The 12314-nt window shown below is 39.4% G+C and overlaps 1 protein-coding gene across 1 annotated transcript in view; it reads left to right on the top strand.

Moving 5' to 3' along the window:
* Nucleotides 1-12314, top strand: part of PTPN12 (protein tyrosine phosphatase non-receptor type 12) — a 78029-nt gene that overhangs the window by 53781 nt on the left and 11934 nt on the right. Inside the window, exon 12 of the mRNA XM_040595139.1 lies at nucleotides 5862-5947. Within this exon, the coding sequence (XP_040451073.1) occupies nucleotides 5862-5947 (86 nt within the window). The remainder of the gene's footprint in view (nucleotides 1-5861; nucleotides 5948-12314) is intronic.

Raw genomic sequence — 12314 nt, 5'->3', positions numbered from 1 at the left:
GGGAGGTGACAGCACAATTTAGGTCACCTTAGGAAGTTTAATTCAGACACTGCATCTGCCATGAGAATTCCTTGTTCCTCTGCGTTACCACAGGAGCATGAGTTACTCTGTATTGCTGTAGACTAGATGTAATCTACACTAAATATTTAACTTTATGGTCTTTTCATTTGTTAATGTAGTCCTTTATAGATATACACACATTTCATATATATATATATATAATATGTGTGTGTAATTCAACAGAATACCTAGAAATTCTGAACTATGAGTATTTTCACTTAATCTTGGTAGCTGCTCCCTCAAATCAAAGAGGACATTGGAACTCTCAAACTGTTCAGGAGTTAATGCATATAGAGGTAAAGGTTGGGGAAAGCTCTTTTTCTTTTTCTTTTTTTACCCACTTATTAATGTTTTTGTTTCCTTATAGTGAGAAGCCTGCCACAGTAAGATAGGTATCGTCTGTAAGAAAGCAGGGCGCTGCACCGAACACTTATTGACAGAATTGCACATTTGTCTGTATGATGACCCCTGTGAACTAAATATGTTGTCCTGGTTTTTATAAGCTGATGCTTTTTAAAATTGCATTTTGCCAGAGAATGCAACATCTGTCTAGAGCAGCAAGAGTGCTGACTGATGCCAGTAAGCTATGATTAGGAAGGCTTTTTCTTAATATTGCCATCTGCTCTTCTCAAGGCATGCGTCCATCCCAGTGAAATACCCTATATTCACTTCTACAGTTGAGATTCCTCTGTTTTGCTCCATACTAGTTGTTCTGCATGTTTGCTAGTTGACTTATTCTGATACATGACAGAAGGGGAAATTTGTGAGTTGGTATCACTCAAGGGTGCTCAAAATACTGGTTGTTCACTATATCTTGTGACACAGAACTGAGAACAAGCAAGACTTGCTCTGAGCATTCAGCAGGCAGTATTCCTTCAGTTAAAAGCAAGAAGAGATCCAGTAGTAACTGAGCACAATTACTTAAAAATGCTGCAATGCCATAGAGTTGATAATAAGTGCTGTTTTGTCTTGTATGGGTTAGTGCATTTGGTTACTGCCTTAAACTTCTATCATCTTCAACTTCTGAAGTAAAAATCCTTTACTTATTGGAGAATGTTGTCTAAAGGTGAACAAAGCCTACACAGAAACATAAGTCTGTTGAGCTAATTAAGCAAAGTAGTGAAATTACCTCTTTTTTGGTGATGGCAGTTCCTGTACCATTCTTGCTCCTGATTTAATTTAACTAGAACAGAGTGAACTGATCTTGATTTTAACCTAATGCAGAAGCGAAAGCTTTTGAACACATATCTGCCTGAATTAGTGTATGAGGTTGGGATAACCACTGACTTCTAGGGCTGAATTAAAAAGTACCATTTTGTGTGTGTGTGTGTCTTGTTGTTTGGTGTGTGAGGGGTTTTTATTATTTTTTAAAGAATTGTCTCTGTGGTTGTAAACGTGCCTCAGACGTTTGAGTTTATACACATTTTGCAAGGTATATGCATATGTTTTATTACTAGTATCAAAAATGGCAGTGCGTCTTCAGCTACTTCTGCCTGTGTCAACTAGCAACAACTTCTTACTGTATAGAGTTCAGAAAAGCTCTGACAGATGGTAGCTTCCTAAATGGGCTCTTTCTTCTGCCTGTGAGAAAAACATATCTCAAGAAACATTCTATTCACAAACACTTCACTTTACAAACACAGAAGGATAGGGGTGCAGCTGCTGGTTTGTTTTCCAGACAAGTTAGTCTACACCACAGCCAACAGGCACACCCTTTCCCTTGCCAGTGCCTTTTAGAAAACTGAGTGCCTGAATAAGAAATATGTTCCTCAAAACTTCTGCGCAGGCAGGACTGAACTGGAATAGTGTTCTGATCTGTTGTAGGATGGAGAAGTTGAGGAGGAACTCCTCCTGTGGAGTTTCTGTCTTTCTAATATCTCTCTGCCTTAGGAAACTTGGAGGTGCTGTGGTGCTAAAACAAGGCAAATAGCCCACTCTGTTCTTAGGATGAAGTTATATTAGTTACTATCTCTAGTTACTAGTTCTTAAGATTAAGGAGGGCCCTATTAGTACAGCATCAATGCATTTAGTGCTGTCCACAGTAATGACTACATATGGGAGAGATTCAGAGATCATTTTGCACAACTCGGGGAAGTGGGGAGAGGTATGACATAACTATTGAGCAGGAAACTGACTTGCTGCTGTTTGATTCCGTGAGCCTCTGCATCTTTGACACCAGCCTTCAGAGTAGTGTTCTGTCTGAATGTGGGTAATAAAATTCATTTTCATGTATGTTAAGGGCAAAACAGTCTGTCTGATCACCCGATACCTGATGTTAAAAAGCCTTAGAAATAGCTTTCCTGCGTATTTGAGTAGAGGGGTCGAATGTCCACGTTCCCTGGTAATGTTTCATTCCATCAGTGGCTAGAAAAAAAACCCTCTGAAGTTGTATTTTTTTCCAGTTGGCATGTCTGCAGTAGTTTACAGCTACATTTTAAAAGTTTTCTGAGCTCTTAATGTCTTTCAGTAAGTCAAGGAAAACTGACAAAGGACTTAAAAGGGTACCTTTGTTCCTAGATAAGATTGAGGGTCCTGCATTCAGTTGATGGATCAAGCATAGCATTCATAGTTGGTTTATTTTTATTTTAGTATCTTATCAGCCAATTTTTTCATTCTTTCTCTGACTTTTGGACACTATGTCTTGATGACAGCACTTTTTGCTGTGAGTGATTGTTAAGGTAGTGCTGATGCAATACGTTTCTGAAGGTAATTGGCTTGCAACCAGTGTTGTTCATTAAGAAGCTAGAATGATGCAACGCCCAGTACTTTAAACGTATTCAAACATAGTTCACAGTATGCTTCACTTTGAGAGGCAACCAGTGGATAATAATCATGTTGTACCTTACTGAACTAGGATCAGTTGACCTGATATGGCTATTAGTATTTTTATGCATTAGTCCAGGAAAACCAAAAATATTTTTTCATGGAAGTAACAGAGACTTAAAGAAACAATGTATTGTGACATAAATTAAAAAAAAAAAAAAAATGAGCTATTTGCAAGTTGAGCAAGAGTGCTGTAATGTTGCAAAACGTAAAGGCTCAGATTTGGAAACAGAAAGGGCAGAATTTGGTTTGCAGCAGAGGCTTTGTGTGTGGTCTGGATGTCTAAGTTCCAAATGTGCTCAGTGGAACCAGTTCTGTTACCTTCATCCCCAGCTTACTGGCTGGCTGCTCACTGGTGGATGAAAAGCCGGACACGAGCTGGCAGTGTGCGCTCACAGCCCAGAAAGCCAGCCATAGCCTGGGCTGCATCACAAGCAGCGCGGCCAGCAGGTCGAGGGAGGTGACTGTGCCCCTCTGCTCTGCTCTGGTGAGAGCCCCCTGCAGTGCTGCGTCCAGCTCTGGGGCCCCGGGCACAGGAAAGACACGGACCTGTTGGAGCGGGTCCAGAGGAGGCCTCAAAAACGATCAGAGGGATGGAACAGGTCTGCTATGAAGACAGGCTGAGAGAGTTGGGGCTGTTCAGCCTGGAGAAGAGAAGGCTCTGGGGAGACCTTATAGCAGCCTTCAGTACCTAAAGGGGGCTTATAAGAAAGATGGGGACAAACTTCTTAGCAGGGCCTGTTGTGATGGGACAAGGGGTAATGGCTTTAAACTAAAAGAGGGTAGATTCAGACTAGATATAAGGAAAGCATTTTTTACAATGAGGATGGTGAAACACTTGAACAAGTTGCCCGTATACCATGCTAGATGTCCCGTCCCTGGAAACATTCAAGGTCAGGTTGGCCGGGGCTCTGAGCAACCTGATCTAGCTGAAAATGTCCCTGCTCACTGCAGGGGGTTGACTAGATGACCTTTAAGGTCCCTTCCAACCTGTGGAAGTTTCAGTTGTGGTCGTGTAAATGTAAGTGGCTTTTATCTGCAAATTGAATCTCACTCAAAAAAAAAAAAAAAAAAAAAAAAAAGAAAGATAGTTACAGCCAGTGGTCAGTGGGACAATGAACTTGCTGTGCAGTTTGCCTGGAAAGGGCCAACACAAAGCATTGATACAGAACAATAGGGTATTTCTGCTGGAGTATTTCTGGAATATTTTTTTTGATAACTAGTTAATGGAGGAGGTTAGTGAAAAACAAAGATAAAAAGATTTATTTTATTTCCTTCACAGGAAAAGCTTCACATAGTACACTGAGGAATACAGTTTGATAATAGACTCTTCCAACTAGCAGAGAGGGATATGACAACTGTTTTAAGGCTAGTAATGGAAATTAAAAACATGTAACTAATTAATCTAAATTTAAGTGAGGGTAGTTAGCAATTGAGAACTTAGTTATGGTTAATCTTCTAAAGCTGAAATTGCTTACCAAATTCAAATGCAACTATGACATTTAAAGCAGAAATTAACAGGGAATTCCCTTTGTAAGACCAGAGGTCAGTCTCTGTCATCCAGTCTGAACAGGTAGGCTGGCAGATAATAGACCCTGGTGCATGAACCTGGTATTGTGCTTTGAAATACTTTACACAGATTTTAAATGTTTATGGTTCTTCTTTAAAATTGCTTTCCAAAAGAAAACTCCTGCAAGAAAAACCTTTAGGTAAAATGCATATTAAACTCAAGATAACGCTAAGGTCCTTGTCAGTTTTGTTGAATCTTTGGCTGTGGCATGTGTATTGTAGTGGCTGACAGCTTTAGACTCTTGCGTGTTCTGGTTTTATTTTTATATATTTATACATATTTGTACAGAGTCTGGCTAGGTTGGAGTTAATGTCCTTCATAGGTGCTGTGTTTTAGATTTGTGACGAAAGCAGTGCTGATGACACACTAATATTCCAGCTATTCCTGAACGATATTTGCACAGTGTCAATGTTGCCTGTCAATGTCTGTGATCCCAGTGAACAGTCAGGGGCGTGTGCAAGAGGTTGGGAGGGGACGCAACCAGGCGGATGAACCAAACTAACTAAAGAGGTAGTCCATAACACCATATAAACATCACGCAAGAAAGAGGAAAAGAGGGTGAGGTTAGCCATTTTTTGCTCAGGAACTGGCTGGGCATAGGTCTCCCAGTGGGAGGTGGTGATTGCTTTTGCATCACTTCAGTTTGTTTTCTTTCTTTCTTTCTTCTCCCACTTCTCCTTTGGTTACTGAACAATTCCATTTTGACCCACAGGTTGTCTTGTCATTCCTCTTCCCTGCCCAGGGCTGAGGGTGGGGAAGAGTGAGTGGCTTTGTGGTACTTGGTTGCCTACCAGGGTTAACCCACAACAATATTTTATGTGTATATATGTATAAATGTGTATGGATATATATATTTACAAATATGTAAAATATGTTGTATTTATAGTCCTAAAATTAAATAAAAATCTAGGTGCTTTGCTGAGTAAGTTAAACTTCATTGTATGCAAATGGAGGATTATTTGTAAGTGTTCTAGAAAAATGCGTTAAATCTTATCTGCTTGTTGCTTTACAATAGCTGAAATTCTCAATCTCTTACTGTATTTTCACTTGTACAATCACTCCATTGAAGACGAATGTACAATAATTTGACTGGAAAAATAAATGCTTTAAGTATGAATAATTGGGAGGGCATAAGGGAGCTTGCTCACTACTAACCTGAAACATCAGCTTTTGAGTATTTTCTCTAGTGCATTGTGCAATTACGTGCTAAACAAAACGTTTAATCAGAAAAATTTGAAGTTGGATACAGAAGATACAAAATAATATTATGAATTTGGAGTAGAATTTTGAAATCATTCTCTAGATGATAGCCAAAAATATGTAATACTCATAATTGTTTTCAAGTATCATTACGGACCTTTGTGTTTCAGCTTTACAGCCATGAATGAAAACTTTTTCTTTTAATCAGGATGAAAATAATACAGAGAATGCTGTCAGTTCTTCAGATGCTGAGAAACAGGATTCTCCTCCACCAAAGCCTCCACGGACCCGCAGGTAGTTAACTGTGATAATATGCTATTGTAAGCTGACAGATTGACATGCTTCACAAATAAAAAGTAGAACAAAACTGTTCCCACTATAAAGACTTTTAAGATGTGATTTTTTTCCCATTTATAGCTAGAAATATACATAATACAAATAGAAGTGTTGTCGTTGACTCTATAATAAAAGCTTTAATGTCTTTGCAGAGTCTGAATATACCAACATTGCAATGACTACATGTGAGTAGACAAGCATACCCCTTTAGCAGTCAGATATGTGCAGGACAGGTTATCTTTAAATGTGTAGATCTCTTCATTTTGAAGCGTAGCTAGTATCAAGTTAACGTTCATGTCTCTACTAAGTAAGGATGAGAAGCCACTAAAGGCTTTTGCTGTATAAGATAGGAAGCTTACTCAGAGAGGGATAATTAATCCTTGTAATGCTTGCATTGGCCTTGGGGAAGGAGTGCTACAAAGTATAACTTCTAATTGTACCTTTCTAGGCTTCTTTTATGTCTGTCTGTTCTTGGAAGTTACAAGTATCTTAAGGCTATTTATATAAGTCAATATTGGAATTTTGTTTATTAACTCACCATGAAGCATCTAGCTATACTTGATTTGCAGAGGTTCTGGAATTGTTTTGCCTTCTAACCTTCTGTGACTTTGTAGTGTTTTAATGTGATTCATATTTGCTGTACAATACGTGAACATAGACATTTAGCTTAATATCTATCTGTATTTGAAGTCAACATAAAAAAATTCAAATATCAGTCCTTGGTTATTATGAAGGTAGACATAAAGAACAACTCATGAATGCATACATCAGCACCTGATTCTAGAAAATGCTTGGCTTTGCAGTTTATGATCTCTTCCTGTGAAAGTCACCTTGAACTTAACATCTGTGTTAATTTCTTTGGAGAACTTGGTGGGAGGTAGAAAGTGTTCTTTGTTAGACATGTTTCACTGTTTTCAGGTTAAGGCAGGAAGAGGGCGTAAGTAAGTTTGACTTTATTGCTGTATCTAAGACTATAAAGAACCAAAGTTTTTAAATTACGATTTGGGACTGTACATGATTTTACATGACTACACAATTCAAGATTTAACTTCAAATCTAGAATAAATGATTGGTACTTCAGAATTCAGAGGGAGCATCTTAATACCTTTAAGGAATAGTCCTTGAAATATTTATGTATTTCGTAGTTCATTCTGAAGTATTTGGGAAAAGGGGTTGTTTGTTTTTAATCAGGCATGATTACAGAATTTTTTTTTACTTTCAAGCTCAAATGCAATTGAGGAAAAAAAAAAAAAAAGAAATGGAGACATAAACTCCCAAAAAAAGATGAGGTAACAATTTTTTGTAAGCTGTGAAATGAAGAGCTATGTGCTACTGTCTGAAGGAGAAAAGGTGAAATACTGTAGGAGTTTAACTTTTCTTCAGATTATGCTCAGACTTCAATGTAATGACTTAGAATTGCACATAACCCTTGAAATGTATTTTAATTTCATTTCCAGCCCTGCAGAACTCTCTCTTTGCATCTTCTGCAAAGCTAAGATAAAAACCATTGATTGGCGTTCTTTAGCAGTGTGATTTACACGTCACAATTAAAGAACCAAAAAGCCTCATGTAACTAACTTTTACAGGAGAAATTCACCAGTTGGTTATTTTTATTCATTCCTTTTACTTGTATATAAATTACCTGTAGTATGGTTTATGACAGCTTCACTGAACTGCAGCTTTTATTTCACGTGGATGGGAGTGATTTAAGTAGAAAAATGTGATTGTCTAGCTTCAGCCCGCTTACATTGAGTTTAATTTTCCTATTTTAATTATGAGGGAGGATGTAGAGTTTAATATCTATTTTTGGTTGGTCATAGCATCTGCATTCCGTGACCCTGGCATCACACTCTTTTATTTGAAAATAAAACCCTGCAGTATGCTGCATAAAATAACCGTGGATTACTTAAGGCTTTTTTTCCTTTTGGAAACTGGCCAAGTTTTATTTAAATCTGAACCCATGTTATGGTGCCCAGTTTTAGTAATAAAGCTCTTTTCTATTAAGGCTACAATGGCTTAGATTTTAAAATGTTCTAAAAATTTATAATGTATTGCAGGAAAAGGAAGAATAGTGTTGCCATAGCTTCATTTTGGTTTTGTTTTTTTCATGCGTACATTTTTAGTGTAAAGTTGTGTGAGGGCTGCTTTTTTTTCAAATTATAATTGATTTTTATTATGACAAATAACTTCAAAAAGTTATTATTACCTAATGCATGGTTTGCCTGACAGCTGAGAAGCTCTAACACTGAGGTCTTTGGCACTAAGGCACTGTATCAGTTGCTCAGGTTGTGTGGCAATAAAAGTGTATGAAAAAGCTGCCTTATCACCTATCCTGTAGTTCTGCATGAGGAAGTGAAGTTACAAGATAATTAGTAGTAGTTGTATAAGAAGAGACACTTTGAGGCTGAATTATGAGAAGGCTTTCTATTTTTTTATTGCACAGTGTCATTTTACCAATGTACTTGAAAAATGCTTGCTGTTGCAACATAGAAAAACAATGCAGAGTTAATTTAAAGGTCTAATACAGGAAAGATCACTTCTCAAATGGTCTGGCATTCTTTGGTTCACTGCCTCTTCTGTGTCAATATCCTCTTTCATCAGCTTCCTATTAGTTTCCCGTTAACTTAAATCAAGCTGGTTTTACTATACTGTCCCCTGTTTGTAATAATATTAGTAGTTCATCTTCAAATGATTTTCTGCCTCTGGGGGGAGAAGTGTCTATAGATCACAGCTGTTGAAGGAAGTGCCCAGGGAAAGCATTATGCAGCAGCCCAAAATGCCCAAGATTTTCTGGCAGGAGTTTTAGAAAAAGCTACTGCCAAACAAAGACTTCTTAAATGTATACATATCCTAATATTTCTGCTTTGTAAAAGGAAACAGAAATATTTCTTGCAATGCAGAACATGTGAAATAATAATACTATTATGTCAGTAAAATGGAAAAATTCTTACATATTCAGAGAAAACCAGGAAATCCTGGCTGGCATCTATTTCCTTTAAAAAAAAAATTACATCAGAATTCTCAATATGAATAAGACAAAGAATTAATTTGATACAGAATTTCTCATTTGATCACTGTAAGCTCTCATTGAAGAGCAAAGGAAAGAAAATGAACTTCAAATATAATGGGGAGCATTTTAATAGCACTGTTTAGCTGTGTATGAGGAATATGATGAAACAACTTTTGGGTTGCGGACTTGTGCAGCATTTCCTGTATCAGCAGTTCTGTGCATACCTCTAAGGGGGCTCTTTGTATGCATGTGGGGTTCTGTTAAGTAGTGAATCAAATGAGAGAGTCATTTCATCAAACAGTAATCAGTGAAGAGCTTCATGAGTTCTGACTGATATTATGGGCATATAACCTTGTTATATCTAGTTTAATGCTAATTTGCTTCTTTAGCTAATTGTAACGCTTAGTGGTATGTCTGTACCAGATAAGAAATTAGTTTTGCTGATTGCATGTGTAACTCTGGGTCAGGAAAATGAGGTCAATAAGGGAAAAAAACTCATTTTCAGTAGGAGGATTTAGTGGAGATTACTGATGAGTATCGCTGCTGGTAAAGGGGGCATGTAAATATTTGTGGAAGTGAACTTCCCCTTTCTGTGCATGCGCACCCCCACCCCCACCCCCCTCCCAAATAGAGGAGAGAAATCCAAAATGAGGGAGATTATCCTGTCCTTGTTAGTGTGTACTACATTGGAGTGAGACTTGCTTCCCTCCCTGCCCCGGCTTATCTTTACTAATTCAAGCAAACAACTTATTCTCAAGCTTGTTCATTTTTCAAGAATGTCTAGAGGCAAAAGAGTTTCCACATTACTTTCAATTAAATTGTTTTGATGTGCTTTGTGTTCCTCCTATCTTAATAAAATAACAATATACAAGCACAGGGAGGCGAGGAAGAGAAGGAATCTGAGGCCCAGCCTTTTGTGACAGGAATCAGAGAATGAAAGAGGGCACCTGGGAGAACTGCAAGGGGATCTGGGGTTTTCTAGATACAAAGTTACGATAACTTTTAGAAGATAATTTAGAAGCCAGAGAGCTTGCAGTACTTCAGTGGGTAGGGATTTTAATAAACTAAAAATCCAAATGTTTCTCTTCAGTTTGGAATCCCTTGTAGAAGGATTTTAATTCTTCTACCCATGCTGCTATAGCTTTGGTGCTAATAACATCACAAGGATGAAACTCATGCTGCGGTCTGTCCCAGGACAAGTAGGCTTTCAGTTCTGTAAAAGATTAGAGTGTGAGGCAGTGTTGGGTGTTGTGTCCTGTCCCATCCCCCCCCCCCCCCCCTTTTTTTTTTTTAATGTAAGCCACGACAGTCTCAAGCATTTGCTCTGGCTAAGTAATTTTTAGGCCTTGTTTGCAAGTAGGGGAGCTAATAGTATTACTTCAATTTTGTTTGTGATACGACATGAAGATAAGTAATGAGAGCCTGTCTGATGCCTTTCACTTGTGAATAGACAGGCAGGAATTCTTGTGCAACTGCGTGGTCTTCAGCCCTCCTGCCTGTAACTCTTAAAAGCAAGCTCGCTGGTTTTATTCCAGCGTCGTAGAAACAGCATGTTTGGTACTTAACGCTTTTTTTTGTGTTTCACTTAAATAATGCCCTTGGGGAAGAGGTAGCAATTAAATTTTTTAGCTATAGAGGTTTTTTTTTTATTTTTCATCTATACTCTTCAGTAACATTCTGAAATATGATCAAGTTTTCTGAATCATTCTGCTTCTTCTCTTGCTGTCTGACAAAGATAGGCTGACATATCTGAGCAGTATGAGAAGAAACCTCACCATGGATTGCTGGATAACACAATACTGAAGGGGATATATATATATATCTTTGTACTTTGCATTTTTCTTATAAGCCTTTCTATTTGTTTTTAATTTAATGTTTTCTTATTCATGTTGGTTGAGAAGTTGGAAGATTCTTTGGCCCTAGAACTATGTTACTAGCCCACGTTCTCTCGAGTAAAAAGACTTTTTCCAGACTTAACAGGAGCAACAAAAGGAAGATGGAAACTTGTCTTGGAAAGCCAAGTGCCTTAAGTCCAGGATACCAATGCTAGCCTTTGTCACTCTTCAAAGTGAGGTGATTGTTTTATCAAATTTCAGAATATCTGTTTTAAATATTTGTTTTATCATAGAATGTTTTGTGTTGAAAGGGACTTTTAAAAGTCATCTAGTCCGCCCCCTGCAATGAGCAGGGCCATCTTCAGCTAGATCAGGTTGCTCAGAGCCCCGGCCAACCTGACCTTGAATGTTTCCAGGGACGGGACATCTAGCATGGTATACGGGCAACTTGTTCAAGTGTTTCACCATCCTCATTGTAAAAAATGCTTTCCTTATATCTAGTCTGAATCTACCCTCTTTTAGTTTAAAGCCATTACCCCTTGTCCCATCACAACAGGCCCTGCTAAGAAGTTTGTCCCCATCTTTCTTATAAGCCCCCTTTAGGTACTGAAGGCTGCTACAAGGTCTCCCCGGAGCCTTCTCTTCTCCAGGCTGAACAGCCCCAACTCTCTCAGCCTGTCTTCATAGCAGACCTGTTCCATCCCTCTGATCGTTTTTGAGGCCTCCTCTGGACCCGCTCCAACAGGTCCGTGTCTTTCCTGTGCCCGGGGCCCCAGAGCTGGACGCAGCACTGCAGGGGGCTCTCACCAGAGCAGAGCAGAGGGGCACAGTCACCTCCCTCGACCTGCTGGCCGCGCTGCTTGTGATGCAGCCCAGGCTATGGCTGGCTTTCTGGGCTGTGAGCGCACACTGCCAGCTCGTGTCCGGCTTTTCATCCACCGGTGCCCCCAGGTCCTTCTCCCTGGGGCTGCTCTCAATCCCTTCATCCCCCAGCCTGTATGGATACCAGGGGTTGCCCTGGCCCTGGTGCAGGACCTTGCACGTGGCCTTGTTGAACCCCATGAGGTTCACGCGGGCCTACTTCGTGAGCTTGTCCAGGTCCCTCTGGATGGCATCATGTCCCTCAGGAGTGTCAGCTGCACCACTCAGCTCGGTGTCATCTGCAAACTGGCTGAGGGTGCACTCGATCCCATTGACTGTCATTGATGAGGGTATTAAACGGCACCGGTCCCAGTATGGACCCCTGAGGGACACCACTTGTCCTCGATTGCCGTCTGGACACTGAGCTGTTGTCCACTACTTGCTGGATGTGACCATCCAACCAATTCCTCATCCACTGAACAGTCCACCCATTAAATCTGTATCTTTCCAGTTTAAAGGGAGGAATGCTGTGGGGGACTGTGTCAAAGACCTTGCAGAAGTCCAGATAGGTGACATCCATAGCTTTTCCTTTGTCCCCTGATGTAGTTACTTCATAGTC

The sequence above is a fragment of the Falco naumanni genome, chromosome 5 (assembly GCF_017639655.2).
Source record: "Falco naumanni isolate bFalNau1 chromosome 5, bFalNau1.pat, whole genome shotgun sequence".
In the NCBI taxonomy this organism is placed as follows: domain Eukaryota; kingdom Metazoa; phylum Chordata; class Aves; order Falconiformes; family Falconidae; genus Falco; species Falco naumanni.
Note: the sequence above shows the minus strand (reverse complement) of the source record. Positions and strands in the feature narration are given on the sequence as shown.